The sequence below is a fragment of the Bubalus bubalis genome, chromosome 1 (genome assembly GCF_019923935.1).
Source record: "Bubalus bubalis isolate 160015118507 breed Murrah chromosome 1, NDDB_SH_1, whole genome shotgun sequence".
Lineage (NCBI taxonomy): Eukaryota > Metazoa > Chordata > Mammalia > Artiodactyla > Bovidae > Bubalus > Bubalus bubalis.
Genome location: NC_059157.1, coordinates 170,866,002 through 170,890,933, shown reverse-complemented (window position 1 = coordinate 170,890,933; position 24,932 = coordinate 170,866,002). Strand labels below are relative to the sequence as shown.

Sequence of the window (24,932 nt, the reverse complement as noted above, 5' to 3'; positions counted from 1 at the left end):
TTTTGACCAGACATTGGTACGATCGACTCCAGTAAATGTGGTTTTATTATAACTGAGAGACAATTTTTGTTTTTTTGTTGTTGTTGCCCAGAATAAGATAATTACCATTTTAAAATAAAATAATGCACTTATATCATCTTTTTGTACTACACTGTTTCATTCTGATAGAAAAGTCACCCTTTTAAAAATAAGCACATAATCCTTAAGGATAAGTGATTACAATTCTTTAAGAATCTTGAATTTAAGTTAGCAACAACTAATTGTCAGATTTTGATTTTAAATAATCATGAAGCACTTTAGAACTTCTTTTAAACTTTATATTTTCTAAGAATAGATTTATCAGTTACAAGCCTGTTTAAAACTATAGTGGGTTTTTTCCCCCACTGGTAAAGAACTCACAGGGAAGTGTATTTGCAGCACTCAAAAAGTATATATCCAGTATTAGTTTTACATGTGGCTCAGCTTATTTCTAAATAAGATTTTGAGTATACATTTTGCTGTAAAGTCTTGACTCACCATTACAATGAATCCTTTGTTTTAAACTTGCTAAACCATTTTTCATCTATCTTTAATATGCAAGTTGCTTTTGACAATTCATAGAAGTTTCCGGATGTGTAGTATTTGCCCACCTAGTCATTAGTTTTATATATTATGAAACACAAAATTAAGTTTAATTTGATGCATACCAGTGGGAGCTTTGGGACCGAATCAGTACTTTACATTGCATTACCTCCATTCCTTTAAAACACTCATTAGCCGTATGGATGCTGAGAATACATTCTCATTTGGATGTCAAGAAATGCATATTTGCAGAGCAGGTAGTAGCATTTGTGAAAGAAATAAATTTTAGATTTAAAATTAAGTGATGCTTTTGGGGTTTTAACAATATGAGGTTGAATTAATAGTTTTAATATATAGTTCCCCCTGTGTTAAACACTTATTAAGCCTCCATGTGATTTTTTTGACCTCTTTTAAGAGGTCAAAAAAATTCATTTTTTTCATTACATAGAGATTTTAATGTCCACTTAAGTAGGTTTGCCTGAGAAAATAATTATAATTACTATGAGATAAATTATTTCATTGTTCATGTACTCTGAAGCAGGGCTTTACAGAGCAAAAAAATGCCTTATTCTATAACTATATATTTAATTTATATTCTGGCAGTTATATGAACTTTTAATTTGAGCTGGGAATGCTAAAGGTGTAATTTAGTGTGTGCCTTGTACCAAGAGCCAATATCCTTTTGCTTTTCCCAATTGTTATTTGCCAGCTTTATATGGTGGCAACTAATAAAATGAGAAATCAGAAGTAGCTGTAATAAACTGAATTATTTTTGCCTGGAATTGTAATCAATGTCTGAAATTGTGTTTGGAGTCTCATAAAGTATCATATTTTTAAAATAAAGACTTTCTATAAACCCAGTCAACAAAACGACAACTAAAAAGTTACATATATTTATTTTTGGCTTAAATATTGGGAAGTAATTGTTATGAAAAATGGGAAGGGAATATCATCATGTCCTGTATTTTGAAATATTTTGGAAAGAGGACTCCATTTGTTTAAGGCTTTGGCAATATAATTGCTTTATTAATTGATAACACACAGACAGAATTATACATGTCATAAACTGTGAACTAGTTTGAAGTGTGATACAAAGGGATGTTGCCTCATTAAAGGTCAGATTCAATAAAAACTCCATCTGCTATATGTGTACCAGAAAAACACAGGATTTGGATGGATTTTTTTTCTTTAAATCAGGCCTTAAACTTGTTAGTTTTGCATTTTTACAAACTATAGTCATGTCTATAACATTTCAATATGACCAGAAAAGTGCTTGGCTTAGGAATGTTTTCTTTTAAAACTGAGATAGTGTGTAAGTTTTTAGATGGTTATGATAACATATAAGCTCTGAGTTACTGATTTTATATATTTGCAGCTTTCCAGTTAGTTGTGGTTCATAATTTAATGTTTTGCATTTGAAAAATAAAGTTGAGTGGCATTTAGAAATTGAAATCTTTATTGCTATGAAGCTGTGTTGTGGTCTCCCACCCCCCCTCCCCTTCTCTCCCACTCCCTTATCCCCATTACCCTGCTCCCTCTTAATGCACAAGGTATATTAACATATGCTCCAGGTTACTTTCTTGGTATAAATTCTGTATTAGTCAGCAGGACAATCTTTTTCTGCACAATTATAGTAACTTAGGTCAAGTGTAGTTTTATATAGTGGTAGGTCTGAATCCATTTTCTTTAACTGTGTTGTTGTTGTAGGAATTTGCTCGCCCTGATACATCGAATGATCGAGTTTGTTGTACGTGAAGGGCCAATGTTTGAAGCTATGATTATGAACAGAGAGATCAACAATCCTATGTTCAGGTGTGCATTTTTTTTTAATTGTGGTAAAATTTGCATGTAGTATACCCATGTAATTTACTGTTTCTACGTGTACGGTTCAGTGGCAGTCTTTCATACCTGAAACTCTGTACCCCTTAAACAGTAACTCCATTCCTTTGGTCCCTCAGCCTCTGGCAACCACGTTTCTACATTCTATCTCTTTGAATACTCTAGGTACTTCATCTGAGTGGGATCATGTACTTGTTTGTACTTTTGAAACTGACTTAATTTCACTTAGCATATGTCTTCAGGGTTCATCTTTGGATGAACACACACACACACACACCACATTCTGTTTATCCTCAGATGTGCTTTTTTAAAATACTTCAAAAATATTCCAAGAATAAAGTCCTGAAAGTATGAGGTTATTTTTGTAATGGGGTGAGAGGGTAGTTTTAACACATTATTGACCAGAGTTGTATTATGGCCACAGGTGTTAGTTAGCATTGTTTTTAGCATTTTCTTGGAGGAAAATACTTTTCATTTTGTTTTTCACTGAAAGAGTCATAAGCAAGATATGGTAGAATAAATGAGGTTTATAGAAAACTACTTACCTTCTGGATAGTTATGATATCTAACACATTCATTCACAGTTAAGTCATTTAAAAACTGCTGCTTTTGAAATTACATCTTGGGAAGACTTCTCCATTGCCAGACGCAGTCCCTGACTTATGAGTATTCAATAAAACTAATCCTAAGACTCAGCATGATGCATTATACCTTCTGAGTGTTAATGTCAGTCAAAAGACAGTTTGGAGTGAGGGTGAGGATTTCTTTTCAGGGATCTTTGCTTTTGATTTTATTTAGAACTAAATAGGCAAATAAAATTTCTCATTTGTTTTTATTTACTTGAAGGCACTTCTGCATTAAAAAAAAGTGGTGTTTAATTTTTTTGTTTGTTTTTGTTTTAGATTCTTATTTGAAAACCAGACACCAGCCCATGTTTACTATAGGTGGAAGCTTTATTCTATTCTCCAGGCATGTATATAATCAGTTACTTTGTTAATTTTGAATCTGAGGTATTGGACCTTTCTAATAGCATTCTTGGCACTTATTAGGGAGATTCTCCAACTAAGTGGCGGACGGAAGATTTTCGTATGTTCAAAAATGGATCTTTTTGGAGGCCACCACCATTAAATCCATATCTGCATGGGATGTCAGAAGAGCAGGAAACAGAAGCTTTTGTAGAGGAGCCAAGTAAAAAGGGAGCACTTAAGGAAGAGTAAGATTTTTTTTTTCCTTGTTTTATTTTCAGAAAAGATGATTTAATGGTCACTTTAATTAATGGAGTAGGATGTGTTAACCTTAAAATGGTCTTTAAAATTTTGTGACTGTTTTAAATAGTGCGTGTCTTAACATATACATTTTCATTTTAAACATCTTGAAGTGAAGTGAGGTCGCTCAGTTGTGTCCAACTCTTTGTGACCCTATGGACTGTAGCCTACCAGGTTCCTCCCTTCATGGGATTCTCCAGCCAAGAGTACTGGAGTGGGTTGCCATTTCCTTCTCCAGGGGATCTCCCCTACCCAGGGATCGAACCTGGGTCTCCTGGGTCTCCAGGCAGACGCTTTAACCTCTGAGCCACCAGGGAAGCCCTTGAAACATCTTGGCAAGTGTAAATGTGTGTCCTGCTGAACTTGACCTCTTCTTACTGATAAAAATTGATGATGATCTCTTAAGTGATGGCACTTTAGCAGTGGAATACTTTATATTCATACAGAAGTTATCTCAGGGTCCTTAGAATTGTTGCTTCTCTGAGTGCAGCATAAAGAGGGAAAATTATTGTATGACTTAGTGAAGTGAGATGGATGACTATGCAAAAAGCTGCTCTAAGAAGTACAGTGTGCGGCCACCATGGAAACATGTTATTGTTAGTTTTCAGTGCTGCTACAGTGCAGTTACCTTGGTTTAACAAGCAGAAACAAATTTAACTATTGAAATGTTCAAAGGAAGTTCTGTATCCCTGATTTGGGGGAAAAAAGGCTAAAATGATATTTAGCTTGTATCTATATGCTTCATTGTGTTAGCCTATAAATCTTAAAGCTATTAATAGTTGCATTGGTGCATTGTTCATAAGAGCATTGATAATAGAGAACGACAGTATTTGAGAGTATATTTGATTCTAAAGATGTATGTTCACCATCACTTTTGCCCAGGGATCTGCATATACTTAAGCCCATAGATAGGCTAAGTCTGGATGCCTCCTGTTTTATTTGAACACAGCCATATCCGTTCTTTTACTTGTAGTCTGTGGTTCCTCTGGTGTTAGAGCAGCAGAGTTGAGTGACTGTATGGCCTTCAAAGCCTCAATATTTACTATCTGATCCTTTACAGGAAAAGTTTGTTAACCCTTGCTTTAGCCTGTCCTAATTCTATGCAGACATGCTAAAGTAACAGACTTCAAAGGAAAGTGAAGAGCATGAAGGATCTTTTTCAGTGTAATAGGGTAATAGAACTGTAATGTTCTCAAGGACTTTTGGAAAAAAATGACTGTAATTTTAATTTACTTAATTTGTAAACTGAAAGTCACTGAAGTAAGTAATTTATTTGTTCCTGGAAAAGTGTTCTTCCCCATATAAGTTCTTAAAAAAATGTAACACATTTGGAGTATGTAACGCAAATCAGACTTAACACAATTTAGCCTTCAGAATTTTACCTGAGTGGGTTTTAAAGAAATTAGTTTGTGAACAGAAATGGTAATGGTATTTAAAATTTGTCTATAAATACTTACAAGCAAAAAAAAATTTGTATTCAGACAGAGAGACAAATTAGAAGAAATTCTGCGGGGGTTAACTCCAAGGAAAAATGATATTGGAGATGCAATGGTTTTCTGTCTTAATAATGCTGAAGCTGCTGAAGAAATCGTGGATTGCATTACTGAGTCCTTGTCCATCTTAAAGACACCCCTTCCCAAAAAGGTACGGGAATGATTTTTCTTTATGGAACATTTAATTAAGAAAAAGAGGTAATAACTGACTTCTGCTTTGATTGAAATTGGTTTCATTTTTGAATCAAGAACTTGACTGAAGAAATCTTTCCCATGTAGTTTTGTTTTCCTTCTGCCTGGGAAATGTAGGTTAATTGACACAAATTATCAATAGGTTGAAATGTAAATGAATTACAACTTTTATTCCTGCTAAAGTCATGGTTGTGGTGATACAGAATTTCTTAAAATTCTTCTATTTAGTTATAATTAAGTTATAGCTAAACATTGTCCTTATGCTGTTGATTCAAAAAATTCAATGTGGAGTTTTTGTTAGCTACATTATTTGCTGTTGGTTTTCAGTTTTAATCCATTTTATGCTATCTTTTGGTATTCTAGATTGCCAGATTATATTTGGTTTCTGATGTTTTATACAACTCTTCAGCCAAAGTTGCCAATGCTTCCTATTATAGAAAATTGTAAGTATAGTGATGTAAGGTGATATGCCTAAAATAAAATATATAAGGGTAAGATGCTCAGAAAAGAGTATAGTAAGACTCTTGCTCAGTTCCCAACATTTCCTTTTTGGTGTTTATTTTATGAATCAGGGAAGCTTTGAAGAACTGGCTCTGAAGGGAAATTTGGAGATATCAGCCCTAATCTTGGCTCTGCTATTCCTTTTTCTGCCTTGAACAAGTCGCTTAACTTTTCTGTTCCCTATTTTATGGAACAAAGAGGTTGGACTAGATGGCCCAAAGTAACCTAGATGTAAAATTCCTTGTTAATCAAGGGAACTAGTTCTTAAGACTCTTTGGGGGCTTTTGCAGAAGAAAAATTCAGAATAATAGTTAAAGTAATGTATTATTTGAATTTCAGTTTTGAAACAAAGTTGTGTCAGATATTTTCAGACCTCAATGCTACCTATCGTACAATTCAAGGCCATTTACAGTCTGAAAACTTTAAGGTACGTTTATTGTTTGGTTATTTTTGCCCTAGTGTTTTAAATGGGACATGGGGCTGGGAACCACATTGGAGAGCTAAGAGTATGTAAGAGGGCTGTAAGACATAACTTAGGTGTTTCAGAAATTACTGGTTTAAAATTTACCACCATTTTACCTTCAGTATCGGAAAAAGTCTAAAATTTTAAAATATGTGTAGTGTTTTGGGTATCTGGTTTATTTTTAAACATTTTAATAAAATATTAGTCTTTTCACAAAAAACATTCAGAAGATCACTTGTTTTGTAGTAGTATATATAATTTGGCTGGATTAGAAATATACATTTTAGTTATTCATGTTTAGAAAGTATATTCAGCAATTAATTTTTTTTAATAAACTCTGAAGTTATAGACCAACATTAAGAAAAGCCAAACAAAATACCTTACTTATAGTTAAAAAAATAGATATACTTCCATGGGCAGAATGCTCATTAAGGAAATTTTTAGCTTGGGAAGATTCCCAATGACTCCACCATTTAGGGGATTCAAACAAACAACTGCATTAAAATTTTTTTATCTTAAATTTTGACCATAAGACAGAGATTATAGAAAAGTTTGAGGATGGGCCAGAGAGAGGTATTAATCTGACTCAGGAAGTATTTCATCAGACCATAAAGGAATTCAGATCAGAACTTGGCTACACTTGTATCTAGCTTTCATTAGTTTCTAGGCTAGTGTTTCCCAGAATGTGTACCATTCTGGGAGGGAATTTGAGCTTAGGTGACCAAGAGCAAGCAGTTATGATTTTTTTTATTATATTTATTCTTAGTGTCTTTCCTCTTTTAATTGAGAGGTAACTGATTAAAAAAAATAATTGTAATGATAAAAAAATATTGTAATGATAGTTATTTTCCTTAAATTTTAAAAAGAATATTGCTTTAAAGGAAAATTGTGATGGAAATTCAGCAAATTGTGATGGTCATTATCATGAGATGACGTTTGATACATATTGTCCTGAATAATAATTCATTGTCTTTTTCCTGTTAGCAACGGGTAATGACCTGCTTTAGAGCATGGGAAGATTGGGCAATTTATCCAGAACCATTTTTGATCAAACTACAAAATATTTTCTTAGGACTTGTAAATATTATTGAAGAAAAGGAAGCAGAGGTAGGTATTCACTGTATTTGTCTGATTATCTTAAAATTTATTTCTGGGGATGCTTTGGAGGTACAGATGTGATTAACATTTCTTTGTGGAAAATATGTACTGTTTACCACAAAAGAGTGGATATTTGTTGCTGGAATTGTTGGAGCCCAGGAGTTGAAATTATATATAACAGGAATTCTCTGTTTTGTGTCCTTATGTAAAAATTGATGAATGGTGTTTTATTTGATGACATGAAAACATTTATTGTATTTAGTAGAAGAAAGAAAAAAAAAGCAAGTAATAGAGTGAAATATGCAGCACAGTTTCATTTTGTTAAACTGAAGATACCTATGTAAGTAAATACGTACCTGAAAAGATGTGTACCACAGTGGTAGCAGATTCTGTTCATCACTGTTTTGGGTTTTTTTTTTTTTTAAGCCTCCTCAATAGTTCTTGAATCCTTCATTTTCATTTTCACCATCCTGATCCATCTATCATGTTTTCGCTTTCACTTCTACAAGATACTTCTGATTTGCTTCCCCACTTGAACCACATGGTCCTGTTTCAGTTTGTTAATATCAATGTTTTCTCCTACCGTAGACCTTTATACGTGTTCTTTCCTCTTTTTGGAACATCTCTTGTCTCAGACCCTTTAGATCTCAGTTTAAGCATAAGTTCATTGAGCCTTCTCTGACCTCTTTAGGTAGAACCTACTTACTATACATTCTAATAATACAGTGCACCTCTTTGTTGTATAAGTCATCCTACACTGTTGTGATCATCTGATTGACTGGCTCCTTCTCCACTCCCCTGCCCTCTCTGCCCCTCAAGTTCTCCTGAGCTCTATGACAGGAGGGACTAAGGGACCAAAGCTCATTTTCTCTCATTATTGTATCCTTAGACTTTAGCATGCAAAAGAACATATTACAGTCATCCTCTGTCGTCCCCTTCTCCTGCCCCCTATCCCTCCCAGCATCAGGGTCTTTTCCAATGAGTCAACTCTTCGCATGAGGTGGCCAAAGTATTGGAGTTTCAGCTTTAGCATCAGTCCTTCCAGTGAATACCCAGGACTGATCTCCTTTAGAATGGACTGGTTGGATCTCCTTGCAGTCCAAGGGACTCTCAAGAGTCTTCTCCAACACCACAGTTCAAAAGCATCAATTCTTCAGCGCTCAGCTTTCTTCACAGTCCAACTCTCACATCCATACATGACCACTGGAAAAACCATAGCCTTGACTAGACGGACCTTTGTTGGCAAAGTAATATCTCTGCTTTTCAATATGCTATCTAGGTTGGTCATAACTTTCCTTCCAAGGAGTAAGCGTCTTTTAATTTCATGGCTGCAGTCACCATCTACAGTGATTTTGGAGCCCAGAAAAATAAAGTCTGACACTGTTTCCACTGTTTACCCATCTATTTCCCATGAAGTGATGGGACCAGATGCCATGATCTTCATTTTCCGAATGTTGAGCTTTAAGCCAACTTTTTCACTCTCCTCTTTCACTTTCATCAAGAGGCTTTTGAGTTCCTCTTCACTTTCTGCCATAAGGGTGGTGTCATCTGCATATCTGAGGTTATTGATATTTCTCCCAGCAATCCTTATTCCAGCTTGTGCTGCTTCCAGCCCAGCGTTTCTCATGATGTACTCTGCATATAAGTCAAATAAGCAGGGTGACAATATACAGCCTTGACGAACTCCTTTTCCTATTTGGAACCAGTCTGTTTTTCCATGTCCAGTTCTAACTGTTGCTTCCTGACCTGCATACAGGTTTCTCAAGAGGCAGGTCAGGTGGTCTGGTATTCCCATCTCTTTCAGAATTTTCCACAGTTTATTGTGATCCACACAGTCAAAGGCTTTGGCATAGTCAATAAAGCAGAAATAGATGTTTTTTCTGGAACTCTTTTCCTTTTTCCATGATCCAGCGGATGTTGGCAGTTTGATCTCTGGTTCCTCTGCCTTTTCTAAAACCAGCTTGAACATCTGGAAGTTCACAGTTCACGTATTGCTGAAGCCTGGCTTGGAGAATTTGGAGCATTACTTTACTAGCATGTGAGATGAGTGCAATTGTGCGGTAGTTTGAGCATTCTTTGGCATTGCCTTTCTTTGGGATTGGAATGAACACTGACCTTTTCCAGTCCTGTGGCCTCTGCTGAGTTTTCCAAATTTGCTGGCATATTGAGTGCAGCACTTTCACAGCATCATCTCTCAGGATTTGAAATAGCTCAACTGGAATTCCATCACCTCCACTAGCTTTGTTCGCAGTGATGCTTTCTAAGGCCCACTTGACTTCACATTCCAGGATGTCTGGCTCTAGGTCAGTGATGACACCATTGTGATTATCTTGGTCGTGAAGCTCTTTTTTGTACAATTCTGTGTATTCTTGCCACCTCTTGTTAATATCTTTTGCTTCTGTTAGGTCCATATCATTTCTGTCCTTTATCGAGCCCATATTACAATAGTACGTGTTTTTATAGGATGTACCAGATGACCTTGATGGTGCCCCCATTGAGGAAGAGCTGGATGGTGCCCCTCTAGAAGATGTGGATGGAATTCCTATTGATGCTACTCCTATTGATGACCTTGATGGAGTCCCTATAAAGAGCCTTGATGATGATCTTGATGGAGTGCCTTGTAAGTTCAGACTTCAAAGTCATTAAATCTAGCTAATAAGTTTGTTTCCAAATCTCTTCATTTCTGCACATGCTGATGTTTAAGAAGGTTATAATTTCTGAGTAAGATGTCAATTATTAACTTTTTTCTTTCTTTTATTTTTGACTTTTCAGAATTCACATACCCAGCAATACATTTAAGTATGCCAAGAAAAGCGTATTCTTTCTGGTCATATTTGTTTGTTTGTTTGTTTGTTTTGGTGAGATAGCCTCTTAAAATACTAGCAAGTTTTTCCTGTCTTAATTGTTGGGAAACTAGAGGCACAACCTTATGTTCAGTTGTATGCATAATGCCAAGTACTTTGTTTTATCAATTCTGTTTTTTTTTATATAAATTTATTTATTTCTAGGCTAATTACTTTACAATATTGTATTGGTTTTGCCATACATTGACATGAATCCGCCATGGGTGTACATGTGTTCCCCATCCTGAACCCCCCTCCCACCTTCCTCCCCATCCCCTCCCTCTGGGTCATCCCAGTGCACCAGCCCTGAGCACCCTGTATCATGCATCGAACCTGGACTGGTGATTCATTTCATATATGATAATATACATGTTTCAATGCCATTCTCCCAAATCATCCCACCCTCTCCCTCTCCCACAGAGTCAAAAAGACTGTTCTGTACATCTGTGTCTCTTTTGCTGTCTCTCATACAGAGTTATCATTATCATCTTTCTAAATTCCTTATATATGCGTTATTATACTGTATTGGTGTTTTTCTTTCTGGCTTATTTCACTGTGTATGATAGGCTCCAGCTTCATCCACCTCATTAGAACTGATTCAAATGTATTCTTTTTAATGACTGAGTAATACTCCATGGTGTATATGTACCACAGCTTTCTTATCCATTCATCTGCTGATGGATATCTAGGTTGCTTCCATGTCCTGGCTATTATAAACAGTGCTGTGATGAACGTTGGGGTACACGTGTCTCTTTCAATTCTGGTTTCCTTGGTGTGTATGCCCAGCAGTGGGATTGCTGGTTCATATGGCAGTTCTATTTCCAGTTTTTTAAGGAATCTGCACACTGTTCTCCATAATGGCTGTACTAGTTTGCATTCCCACCAACAGTGTAAGAGGGTTCCCTTTTCTCCAATTCTGTTTTTATTATTAGTTTTCCTAACTTATACTTTGTTTTTCTGGCTGTCTGAAATCATTTATTGAATTAAGTATACCTAATGTACCTCTTCAGTACATTTGAATTGTATGTTAAAACACTGAATAATATGAATTTTATACTTAAAAAAATAATTAGATAAAGGTACTGCAGGGTTTTTTTTTACTTCCTCAACTTCTCCCTTTGCTTGAAGTAACCACCTGTATGTTCTGGGTGTGTGTTTTATATATACACATATATATTATTTTTACTTACATTGATATTTAAAAATTAGCCTTCAGATGCAGAGAGTTGGATTAGTCATAATCGTTATTCTTGACACTAGCATTATTAGTCCGTGTGTGACCTTATTTAGTTTTGCTTTTTAATAATACAGCGAATACTCATGAGCTCTTTAAGTCATCCTCTAGTAGTCAGAGTTGATGGCTCATTTTTCTTCCTTAGTGGATGCAACTGAAGATTCAAAGAAGAATGAGCCTATATTTAAAGTTGCCCCATCAAAATGGGAAGCTGTAGATGAATCTGAATTGGAAGCACAGGGTAAGTTAAAGTACAGTAAATGCAAATCTTTAGACAATTGAGTACTTAAAATTTTACTGAACATTGGTGTGTGTGTGTAGGTGTAGTTTTCCTTTTGTGTTTTATAACATGTTTCAACCTTAAGACCCAGTATTACCCTATTTTATATTTCTAGTGGCTAAGTTTTCAGTGTAGTTGCTGTTACAGTTTTCTTAGATGCTTCAGTTTGGATGCTTGGAGTAATCAGAAATCATTGAAAACCTTTCAGGTTGAGCCAATCAGTAGAAAATGTAGGTGGGATGCCTATTTGGAAATTTAGAGGTCAGTTTCAGAAAATCGAAATCACTGTGTCTCCTATAGTGGTTGATTTATTAGATGCAGTTTAGACCTGCCTTTCATACTTGCTTGGACATGTATCCTAGTGTAATTGTTAATTTAGTGTTTTGTAAGTTCTAATGAAACAAATCTTAGCATCTAACACAGAAACAAGGAGGACAGCGCTGTTTGTTACTTCCTGAATTGGAATAAAATTATAGTGTAGGTATGAGGAAGGAAATAGATTTAGTACATGGAAATGGCTATTCAAAGAAAAGATAAATGTAGATAACTTCTATAATATAAGCTTTCAGTTCTAAAGCTAGGCTTCTACTGTGCTGCTACAAAAATGCTAATTTACCTTATGGAATTACATCCTGTTTTTCCTTCTATTTAGCTGTAACAACTTCTAAATGGGAGTTATTTGACCAGCATGAAGAATCAGAAGAAGAAGAAAATCAAAAGTAAGAATCTAGGTTTAGAATATATTCAGTTTCTTATTGCATATACACACTCTCTTTTTCATTAAGAGATGTACTTGAATAATAGGGAAGAGGAAAACTTAACTCTTAAAAAGCTTGTTTTAAGAGGATCATTTTTAGTTCTTCATTGTTTTTCTAGTGAGTAAAGAGCTTTTACTTTCTGGTTTTGATGCATCTGGTTTCACTTTGCTTTTGAGTTTATTTTTCTGTGCTAGGTTATACATTCTTACATTGTAGTAACTGCATTTGTTTTAAATCTTTATTCTTTCGGCTCCACAAAATGGTGATTTTTAAAATGTGAATGGGAAGGTTATGCTCATTGCTAAGAAAAATAATGCATTCTGACCATTCTTTTTGTTATTTAAATGTACACACTTCAGAAGAACTAAGAAAAAATAAAAGAAAAAACCACTTACCTTCGTCATATAGAAAATTTATTATAATTTTCAGTTTTGCTGGTTAGCACTGAATGCAGTAGGAATTCCTGCTCCCAAATTCTGCAAGTTTATGTTGGTAGTTTTTTTGGTAACACTGGGCACTTTTTAAAATCAATGCAAAGGAAGTTAATTATTTTTTTAATAGGGAAAGAGAAGGCATCAAGAACACAAAGCAGAGGTTTCTGGGGTTTTGTTTGTTTGTTTGTTTTCAAATGGAAGAGTAAACAAAAGGAAAAGTCCCTTTGTGTCCCAGCACAATTTGAGCATTTGTATGGATCTAATAAATGTGTATTATTAGCATTTAAATTTAAGGAAATATGATAAGTGTTTGTGGAAACAGTTTGATATGACGAAGAAAACTTGTCTGCAGTGGTGTCTTTCCAGAAACAGTGTGATCAGAACATGTCAGCAATCATTATGACAACATATTTGTAAATTATAGATGCTGTTGGCTGTCAGAAATAACCTGACTGAGTCTGTTTAGAAGTAGAGGAATTGAAAACGGTACAACTTGTTTTCATCTTTATGTCTGCAATCCCATCATTAGTTAACATCTCTCACTATGATAGGATCACTGCTTTTTAAAATGAATACCTGTTCTTATAAAATAATTAATTTAAGGAAAATAAAGGGTAGAAAAGCCTTTGCAGAACTCAAGTATTGTTCAAGTGGTATTGTTTCTAAGCATACTAATTTTTTGCAGTAAGTTTGTTATTTATGTTAATGCTTGAAATTCGTATGCATTTGTGTTGATGGTAATCATACATTCATACAGGGAAGCACGGATCACTACGAGTATAATATATATTTTTTACTTTTCCTAGGAGTTTCAAATAAGTCTTAATAACAAAAGTAACTTTATGAAAGTGCAAAATAGGGAAAAAATACTTAAAATTCTGTTTTCCGTTTCTTGAAATTTTCTTGCGCCTCACTACTGCTCTCTAGTGGCTGAGTCCAAAAATACCTTTTTACCAAGAAGCTGCTTTTGACACAAGTAATTATTGTATTTGTGGCAGAAGACTGGTTTAAATATATGTATGTATATATCACTAGTAGTTTGCAGAAAAGTTCAAAATAGTAATTTAATTTCATTTGTAATGAATTCTTTATGGGTTTAGAGGCTTGAATTTCCATTTCTTTAAAAGTAAAAGACAAGTTGGGTCTGAGACCTGAACCTAGAACTGGTAAATAAGAGCTAAAGTCAAAGCCATTTAGAACAGATTGCTCAAGCCTTAGAAAATTTAAATGATAACTGTAAAGTGTGTATATTTATAAAATCATCATCTGTAGTGTAGTTCATTTTAAAAGTCTTAAGTAATATGATTAGTTTCTAGTTCCCTAGATTCTTCCTCTGTATAAAAATATGCATAAATTTAAAGCATAAATTATATAATGTTTTACATACTATTCTGTGACCCACATTGTTTTTTTTTATTGAACTATCATGAGTGTTGTTATTTCATGTCAGTCCCTCTGTTTATCTGCTTGTATTCATCTTGGTTGAAAGCAGGTATTCAGATAAGTGTGCAAGGAAGTTTATCAAGGAATATTTAGAATTGCAAAAAAAATTGTTTTGAATTTTTTTGAGTTTGTCAATAACAGACAATTGGTTAAGCACTCTTCACTTCATACGTCACACAATTTCATTAACTGTTTTGCATCTTTATTGACTGGCTCTTTCCAGAATAATCCTTCAGTAAACATCTGTTTTTACACACACACACACAGTTTAACCACTTAAAAGCATGTGAGGCACTTGTAGAACTATTTTGTACCATAAGACAAGAAATTGTTGTGTTCTAAAAAATTAGCTAAGAACTGTGTTTAAAAGTGAGTGAAGTTGCTCAGTCGTGTCCAACTCTGTGACCCCATGGACTGTAGCCCATCAGGCTCCTCCATCCATGGGATTTTCCAGGCAAGAGTGCTGGAGTGGATTGCCATTTCCTTCTCCCAAGTTTCTGACAAGTTAAGAAATATTATGTAAATTTTAGTTCAGAAAAGAGTTTTTTTTTTTTTTTTTTTAATCTTGGATTTTGACTTTTTTCTGTTTTTCTTCCTCACGTAAGTATTGTATTGAGTTATGCCTATATGTGCTACTAATGATTTGTGGGGCTCTGAGAGTATAAAGTTTGAAAGTATTTTATTAGTATTCTGTAGATGAGAAATTAAAAGGCAAACAGTATATTCTCTCTTTATTGTTATCTACTTTGCTTAAAATTTTCTCAGTGTGTGTCTTATCAGGTTCTAAAATAATTAAAATTTTATTTGGAATAAATATGGTTATAATTGTTTTTATATGTTACAAATAGTTGTAAATATATACTAAAAGACTCCTTATTCATGGTAGAGTGTTAGTATCCAAATAGCAACATATAAGGGCTTATTGGGTTCAAATACTAAAGAGAAAATAACATATTTTCTAGGGTATGCTGGTAATCATGTTCATATCACCATATTTTTTTATGAGGAATTTTGTTTCAGTATACATAAACATTTCTGAATTAGTTCGTACATAGAACATTTGTTTTGCTCAAATTTAAAATTTAACACTCACAAAGCCTAGTCTTGGAGCATACAACTTTTTTCTTTTTTTTAAAGTCACTTCATTCTTTGTATTTGAAGAACACTGAAGAACACTTGTTAATCTTATTCTGGCCATGATGAGCAGCTTGTCATAGTTGCTTGTCTGTTTCCACTAGGTTGCTTCTGGAAGAACAGGAGAATTTTTCTTCCTTGTATCCCTTAGCTGTGGTAGTTAGTTTTTCATTTTCTTTTTATTTTACATACCAATCCAACTTTCATAATCAACTATGACATGAAGTAATATGTGCTAATATTTAAAATTAATATATTGTTTTATTCTTAGGATTATATGTTAATTATTAATAGATAAGGCCTTTGCTGCTGTGTTGATTGTTTCATAGAAACTGACTGAAACTCTTGTATTTTCTAGTTTATAGACTCTGCTGAAGGAAGGGTAAACATCTGGCTTTTTAAACGTTAACCATCATAAAATTACTGAACTACAAAGAGTACAGAAATCATTGATTGATTATTCATTTCATTTAACTGCTGCATCAAAGGTTTCTGGCAGAAAAAAAGCGTAAAAATAACATTAACATAAGCAGAATTTTTAAAAGCGTGATTATGTTTAAGCACAAATTTTTTCTGTGGAGGAAACATAAGAGTTTTATAAAATTGTCTATTATTTTGTACAGAATGTTTTAATGATGAATTGTCCTCTTAGTTTTGTTAACATTACTTAAGCTCTAAGGCAATGAAAAATCAAAAAGGCCAAGACTCTAAAATGTAACTTTTATTTTCCTTGTTGCCTTGACATACAATGTATTCTGTTTACTTCCAAAGTCAAGAAGAAGAAAGTGAAGATGAAGAAGATACTCAGAGTTCCAAATCTGAAGAACATCATTTGTACTCTAATCCAATCAAAGAAGAAATGACTGAGTCCAAGTTCTCTAAGTACTCTGAAATGAGTGAGGAAAAACGAGCTAAACTCCGTGAAATCGAGGTTAGTATTGCATTGAAGTTTAAACTACACTGTACCTTCTTCCACCTTCTCCACCAAACTGTGCTTCTCTCAGCATCACACCTTGGTCCATACTGTTCCCTGTCTGTCTGGAACCTTCATACCTACTATCTTCCTTCAGGCCTCTTAGTTCAAGTACCTCTTCTGTCTTGGTACCCTTTTCTTAGCCTTCTGGATTTGCTTACTTCTCCATATTAGTCTGTTATGATTTTACATGTATTGTGTTGTGTATATTTATGTTTTTTTCCCTTGATTGCTTGTTTAATGTCTGTATTCCCCTCTAGGTTGTGATTTCTGTGAGGATAAGGGACCCTTCACATGTCTGTTGTCTGTTCACGATCATATCTTCAATGCCTGGCACATAGGGGACCATCTGCAGATACTGATGTAATAGATTATATCTCACCTTATGAGACCCATCATATTAGAGCATACATAGTATGTAATAAACGTGAAATCTTTTCTGGCACATTCAAGTTATGTATACATCACTCAAAATTTTTATGTGTCTGCACAAGTGATGGGGAGAGAGTAGACATTGGGGCTTAACCATAAGAAGGAAGAGTCCAAACTCTCAAGACTTCTCTGTCTCCATGCCCTTCCATTTTGTAATGTCTTTTAAAAATTTCCAAAGGTATTCAGACATGTCAGTGAGGGGAGGGTTTTGTAACGGGAGCCTTTCTTATTTCTTGCCCCCAGATGATGAAACATTCCCAGTAAATGTTAGCAATAGTGGAGCAGTCAGTCCTTAATCTCAAAAGTGTACATGAGAGTGAATTGTAACACTTTGTCCATTCATTTAACAGTATTTTATATGCTTACTGTGTGTCTCTGCTTTTCCTTTATTAACTTGTAATACCTTCCATGTTGTAATTTTATTTTTATTTATTTATGTATTTTTCGTTGCGCTGGGTCTTTGTTGCTGCATGGACTTTGTCCAGTGGTGGTGCACGGGCTTCTCCTTGCCGTGGCCTCTCTTTTTGAGAAGCAGCACAGACTGTCAGCGTGCAGGCTTCAGTAGTTGCAGCACATGCATTCAGAGCACAGGCTCAATGGTTGTGGTGCACAGGCTTAGTTGCTCCTGCATTGAACCTGTGTCTCCTGCATTGGTGAGTGGATTCTTTACCACTGAGCCACTAGGGAAGACCATACCTTACCATATTAATGACCAGTTTTCATTTCTCCGCCACCTGCTATTGGGCTGGTACAAGTTCTTGCCCACCTCTTTCTCAGATATCTATTACCAAGCCGAAAACAGAGAAAGCATTCATTTTGTTTCAGCCTTACACAGAATCAGTATGATGTCAGTTACAAGTAGGATTTTCAGAATTAGTTAAGTTGATTTATTTTTCCTGAGATATATACATTCTTTATAAAATTTTCAGGAAAATAAGATGTGTTATCTCAGTGAATGCACTCACCTGTGGACCTTTTTCAAGCTGCTCATGACCCTTCGTAACTTTCAGAACTCCTCCCAGTCTTACTGAACTCTGCCTCACTGACCTGATAGAAGTACTGGAGTAGAAACAAAGACTGAGGTCAATAAAAAAAAATGTATTTTCTTGATAATTGAACTGTCTTCTTACAAATACCAAAATAGACTAATTCTTAGTGTTCTGTTTTCCTCTTGACTTGAAAGAGAGCCATGTGATTTTAACTTTTTGGTTAATTTGGATGATTCTACACTGTATATGTATGTATATGTGCTGTACATGCATGTACATACACCAACACACCTATATATGTGTGTATATATATATTTTTTTCTTTCCCCCTATTTTATATGCTCTTTGATAATCTGGCTTTTCTTTGCTACTCAGTGATGTCTTTCTTGTTCTTATAGTGGCTACCCTCTCACAATTTACTTAACTCTTTGGGGATTTGGATGGTGAGCCAAAAGTCTAATTTTAAAATGTAGATCTTGGCTTTGTTTTTAAATTATCTATTCTTTTCCCTTATTTACTCTGAGATTTAGTCATGTGGAGTAAGGGTCCACAACTGGTGGCCAGTTTAAGCTAGAACTCAGGGCTCATGAGCTTTATTCATGTATTGTCCCTTCTCTGCCCCTAAATTCGAGTGTCAGTTTCTGAATTTAGAATTCATTGAATACCTTTTTATTGGTGATCCCTTAAATGAAGAATAAGATTCTAATTAGTTTTATTATATACTACAATATATATAGTATGTGTATAAGAAAGTGAAAAAGTGGAAGTGTTAGTTGCTCAGTTGTGTCCAGCTCTTTGCCACCCTATGGACTGTAGCCTGCCAGGCTCCTCTGTCCATGGAATTCTCTAGGCAGGAGGAGTACTGGAGTGGGTAGCCTCCAGGGGATCTTCCCTACCTAAGGATTGAACCCACATCTCCTGCTTGGCAGGCAGACTCTTTACCATCTTAGCAGTTTTTCTTTTTAAAAGCCTTCTCGTCCCCAAATGTATTGTAACAAAGATGTCTATAGCTGAACCTTTTTTATCATGGAATTAATAAAAACCAAAGATTTATGTTATAAAATATTGACATTTTCTGCAAAGCACTTAGAAAATATGCAGTCATGTGATCTTACAGTGTTTACTGGAAGTAAGTTTGTAATCTTTCAGATTTCTTAGAACAGTGCCTGGGCTGGAGTTACCTTTTCTTACTCTGCTATTGTTTCCATTTCTACCAGTAAGGGTTGGAAGAGAGGAACACTAGTTGGGGAGCCAGGTGAAGGGTCTTCTTTGTTACTGAAGTAGAAAGATCCCTTTTCTGCCCTGACCCCTGAGGAAGGAGTGAATAGTTGAAGGGAAAGGTGATATACTTGAGATGGCCAGCAAACCATTGCACGGGCTATTCTCTTTTGAGTTGGGAACATTTGTGACATGTTTTCTTGGGCACCCTGGACTTGTGCTTGTGCCTGAGTTAGGCCACATCAGCAGGAACTGTAACTAGGGATTGTATAGTGATTTTTCAAAAGGTACTGTAGGGATCCCTTTCATGTGAGTAACATTCAGGTTTTTTGACTCTTGCTTGCTTAACTTTTAAACTGATTTGCCACAAATACATTCCCTGGAACAGCCGTTTTAGTTATGGGAGGCTTCACACAGTGATGCACTTGAAAACTTGCTCCCCCCCCAAGCCCCTACCCTCTTTTACCTTACATCTTACTATCTTTTTAAATGTAGTTGTTAACACACACACACACAAAATGCAAGTACTTTTTAATAGTTTTAAGGAAAGAGAAGAGAACCTCAAAGCTCTGATTATAAATGATCCTGATAATAGAAGTAGAATTAGGTAGAAAAGGGGCAAAAATCTGGAAACTTAATGTTCATGAAGTAAAACATGATGAAAATACCACTTTGAGTGGAAGTTATGGCTTGTTTCCAGTCTGCTGGAAAGTCTCATTGGTAGTGAAGGAAAAAACTAAAACAAGTGAGGCCTTGTTTTTTTAAATACAAGTAAAATAGTAGCATTTAGTCCATTTACAGGGCATAACTGTGAAATAGATAAAGAAGTTTGCATCTGTAATAATTGCATCAGATAAGTGTGTTCCCTCTCACCGCCTGAAGTGAAACAAGATTTTACAGGTTTGGGACTGTAGTCCTGTGGTACCATCCAGGATCATCTAAGTCCTCATGCTGTTCACTGTATATTTGACTTCCCTTAGTTCACTCACAGTCACAGTGCACACACACACACGTAAAATCAGCTAGCAATCTCTTGATAAACTGGAGGTGGTCTACATTCCTTTGCAAATAATGCTGTAGTGAATACTTTTGTACAAAAAACTTTGTTCATATATGAATAAATTACAGGAAATGGGAATTTTTCTGTTTTCTTTTAAATCACTGTATACTTAGTGTCTTTAAAAGTACGTTTTGAATATGGTTTAACCTTTTCTGGATGTCTTGATGCTGAGTGATTAGACTCTCCTGTAAACAGAGTGCAATTTCACTTCAAGCTACAGCTTTATGAGCTATAACCAGAATGCTGCTCTCTTTGATTGTTTTAATAGTTGTTTATCCCCTGTGTTCTGCTGACTGTCTTACCTTGCTGGAAGTTATGCTTACCTTTAACAACATTACCTTTCTAATTTGGGGTCAGTTCAGTTCAGTCTCTCAGTCGTGTCTGACTCTTTGTGACACTATGAAATCGCAGCACGCCAGGCCTCCCTGTCCATCACCAACTCCCAGAGTTTACCCAGACTCATGTCCATCCAGTCGGTAATGCCATCCAGCTATCTCATCCTCTGTCATCCCCTTCTCCTCCTGTCCCCAGTCCCTCCCAGCATCAGGGTCTTTTCCAGTGAGTCAACTCTTCGCACGAGGTGGCCAAAATATTGGAGTAAGTTGGGGTACCAGATACCAAATTCATTCTCATTATATCAAAGAATAGGTACGTTCTCAAGGGCATGAAGCACAGGTCTTGGTTTTCAAGTCATCTTGTGTGGCTGTGCAGAGAGAACGTGGGCCTGTGCCTGATCACTTGAATTCTGCAGTTGGGCTTGTCTCACAAGTGGCCTTCAGATTAGGGAGTTATATACATTGATGTTATGTTTTGACTGAATCCTAATAAGTTACTTTATGTTTTTATGTTTTATGTTGCTATTTTTGTTTTCCCTTCTTATACACATTTCAAAGAAAATATTTTTTTAAAGGAGCAAAGCACTGCTTGAGAAGCTATAATGATTAAAAAGATTTATTTTAAAAATGTCTTATTTCACAGCTCAAAGTTATGAAGTTTCAAGATGAATTGGAATCTGGAAAAAGACCTAAAAAAGCAGGCCAGAGCTTTCAGGAGCAAGTAGAACACTACAGAGATAAACTTCTTCAGCGAGTAAGGAATAAGTATACGCAATTATGCATTTTTCAGTTATTTGTTTGACTGCCTATAATATTGATACATTGGTGTATTTAAGGAAGAGACTATTTCAAATTATATCCTATATATAAATGCTGAATACTGGTAAATAATTAGGAACTTTTGGAATTTGATGTTTTATAGTTAGTTCAGCTTGGAAAACAGTTTCAGAACAACACCATGTTCTTTTATTCTAGATCCTTGTGGAGCATAACATCCTGTTAAGGACGTACTTTCAGAACTGGAAGGTCCTATAGAAAGAGTCACATTTGTGACCAACAACCCTAAGTAGTGGCACAGAGACAGAGATGGAGTTAGGACTACTTTTCCATTTTGTCCAAGGAGGAACAGCAAGGGGTAGAATACCTCATCTGTGAATTCTAAGCTTTTGAGGGACCTTGTATTCTTGTACATCAAAAGATATGTAGGGATATACAGGGAATTTTACCACAAGAAGCCCACAGGATAGTTGTTGAAAGAACCTAGGAATTTTATTGATTGGTACTGTTATTAATTTTTACCAACATCTTGACTGTCATTACAAAAAAAGATGATTGAGAGAAAGAGCAACAACTAGAAGGGAGCTTAGAGTCATCCGAAGCTCTTCACGGTGATGGGAGCAGTGGTGTGGTAAAGCAGCTGCGGTGCCGCACAGCGTGTGGGCTCCTGCTGCTACTCTGCTCTGCATGCCTGGGCACATCACTGAAACCTGCTTTTACTCAGCGAAACTAGGTTAATGGTCCAGTTTTTGTAGGATCGTGAATTAGATAATTGTGTATGTGTGTGTTAAGTTACTTCAGCTGTGTCTGACTCTGTGATCCCATGGAGTATAGCCCACCAGGCTCCTCTGTCCATGGGGATTCTCCAGGCAAAAATACTGGAGTGGGTTGCCATGCCTTCCTCAGGGGGATCTTCTTGACCCAGGGTTTGAACCTGCATCTTTTGTGTCCCGCATTGGCAGGCAGATTTTTTACCATTATCACTACACACGCAAAGAATTAAATAATAGTTAACATTAATTTTTTATTATTAAAGTGTTTAAAATATCATAAGTAAACTGTAGTCTGATTCCTGTGAAGTATCAATCAGGAAAATGTAACCTGCAGATCACCAGAGGAAGTTGGTCTCTTCAACATCACTTTGTAAATTTGTCCTCAGTAGTTGTATTTGGAAAAAAGATACATGAGATTAAAAAAAAAAAAAAGATGTTATATATCTGAACCCTGTTGAGTCCCTTTGGGGATGGTGGCAAGTGTTTGATTTGCATGGAAGACTGCACCTTGAGGTGCCACATTATTACCATTTTAGTCTCCTTGCCCTCCATGGTTATAATTGGTAGAAAGAACGTGGTTTTTTGAAGGCATAGGCCAGGGGTCAGCAGACTATAACCATCACTTCATTTTTGTTAATAAACTTAACTAGAACACAGCCATGCCCCTTCAGTTATTATCTATGTATTATCTGTAGTAGCTTTTGGACTACGGTTATAAAGTTGACAGACTGTAGCCCACAAAGCAGAAAATATTTACTACCTGGCCCTTTACAGAAAACATTTGCCAGCATCTGGTATGGGCTTTTTATCAGGTATCGGTTACCTTTCTTGATGCATACAAATCATAGAGAAATTTAATTGTTTTGTTTTTTAATTCTTGTTTTTGAAGAGCTCAGTTGGCTTTGCGGGTTCATTGTTGGTAGCCACTCCCTTAATTATCAATAGCAGTCATAATTTTAAGTGAGAAGTGGCAGTTGTAGCAGTTGGGGATAAGCAAATAAGTAATTTTTCTGGTTTATGCAATTATGTAGTCAATTTGTACTTTTATATTAGGACTTATAATTTGTACTTTTATAAATTTCCAATATGATTGATACTTGTTTCCCACTATTAATACTAAGACTTTTTGCTAGACATTTATTGTGAATAAATCTTTCTCCTTTTTAGTATATTACTTTAATAAGTGCTTTCCTTTGATTAAGTCAACTTGCTGTGCAATTAGAATCACTATTGACAGTTTTATTGTAGTCTGAGATGGAAAGGTCATCATATTGTTTTTCCAATTTGTTTAAGTGAAGGGACAGCACTCTTTAAGAGCCCTGACTCTAGAGCTTTGGCTCAGATCCTGACTTCATTCCTGTATGACCTTAGGCATGGCACTGAGCCTTTGTAAGGCTCATTTTTCATGTTTTGAATGAGGATAATACTATTCATAGGCATGTTTTGAAGAATTACATGCAGTGGTATATGGAACGTTGTTCATTAATTGCTTGGCCTATGGTAGGCATTCAGAAAATACTTAGCCACTGTTGCTGGTATCATTATTATCATCCAGTATAAGTAGAGAAGTAGAAGAAATGACTGACTTTCCGGAAGAGTAGGTATACTTTGAGTAGTAATTTTATAAATAGTTAACTAGAAGGGAAAATATTACTACATAAATGAGATTAACCAGATTGGTGTTTTTTAATGACTAAATATTTCTTTGAAAAAAAAAAAAAAAACAGGAGAAAGAGAAGGAATTAGAAAGAGAGCGAGAAAGAGATAAGAAGGATAAAGAAAAACTGGAATCTCGATCCAAAGACAAGAAGGAGAAAGATGAATGTACTCCAACAAGGAAAGAAAGGTATAACATTTCTCATTTAATGCCTATGCTGGCTTTAGGATTTGGAATCGTGTTTCATTTTGTAATATTTTCATCACTGGAACCAACAGATTGGAAAAGGTTTTTTTGTGTGTATGATAAACATGTTTGGGTTCTGCCTGCAGAAGCAGAAATTAGCTGAGCAAAGGGGCATTTGGCACTTGGCTTAGTTACCTGGGACATCATCCCTTTACATGGTTAATAAGGTACCTTAGCCTTAGTTCAGGGCAAGAATTCAGTTACAGTATTAGGTATCGAACCTAAGGCTTAAATAACTAAGCAGCTTGCTAGATCTTACCTCCAATATAAGCTTTTCTTTTGTGCTGAGGCTGCTACCTGTAAACTTGAGTCTCCCAGTCCTGTTTGTTAAGGGAAATTGTGTACTTAGGCTGTAGGGACTTGGTCCTCACTTTTAAGTCTTCATTCTAATCAAAATCATTTCTCTTGTAGTTTTTATTTCTTACTTTCACAGTTCCTAAATCTCTGATTAGTAGAGAAAGTTACTTTAGAATTGAGATTTTCCTAATAAAAACCAAGCAAATGCAAATTAAAAATTTTGACTTAGTCACTCTTCATATAGTTACAAGATAACATGGTTATACTAATTGGTAAAGTAGTAAATCTATCACTTTTTTGTCATTTATTATTATCTTGATATAATTTCAGAGTTCTAGAAAAGTTACAAGAATGCTATAAAGAATTTCCAGATATCTTTCACCTTCATTCCCGCAGTGTTAAAAGTATTTCTCCTTTTGCTTTATTTTCTTCTTCCTCTTCCTTTCTCCCCTCACCCCCAATCATTTAAGAATAACTTGCTTACATGATGCCCCATTTTCATACTTAACCACAGTAAAAGTTTCCAGATTTAACAAAAAGAAAAAATTTTCAAGAGCAAGATATTAACATTAAAAAAAACACTATTATCTAATCAGAGACCTTGATGGAATTTTGTCCATTGTTCAATATCTCTCTT

The 24,932-nt window shown here is 35.3% G+C and overlaps 1 protein-coding gene across 4 annotated transcripts in view; it reads left to right on the top strand.

The window, feature by feature from the left end:
- Positions 1–24,932, top strand: part of LOC102397726 (U2 snRNP associated SURP domain containing) — a 50,805-nt gene that overhangs the window by 22,996 nt on the left and 2,877 nt on the right. For all 4 annotated transcript variants that reach the window (XM_025290485.3, XM_025290479.3, XM_025290473.3 and 1 more), the window contains 13 exons: positions 2,269–2,373; positions 3,303–3,369; positions 3,450–3,613; positions 5,147–5,309; positions 5,714–5,793; positions 6,191–6,278; positions 7,299–7,421; positions 9,876–10,032; positions 11,635–11,730; positions 12,422–12,488; positions 16,310–16,469; positions 21,189–21,299; positions 23,823–23,941. In XM_025290485.3, coding sequence (XP_025146270.1) covers positions 2,269–2,373; positions 3,303–3,369; positions 3,450–3,613; positions 5,147–5,309; positions 5,714–5,793; positions 6,191–6,278; positions 7,299–7,421; positions 9,876–10,032; positions 11,635–11,730; positions 12,422–12,488; positions 16,310–16,469; positions 21,189–21,299; positions 23,823–23,941 — 1,500 coding nt within the window. The remainder of the gene's footprint in view (positions 1–2,268; positions 2,374–3,302; positions 3,370–3,449; positions 3,614–5,146; positions 5,310–5,713; positions 5,794–6,190; positions 6,279–7,298; positions 7,422–9,875; positions 10,033–11,634; positions 11,731–12,421; positions 12,489–16,309; positions 16,470–21,188; positions 21,300–23,822; positions 23,942–24,932) is intronic.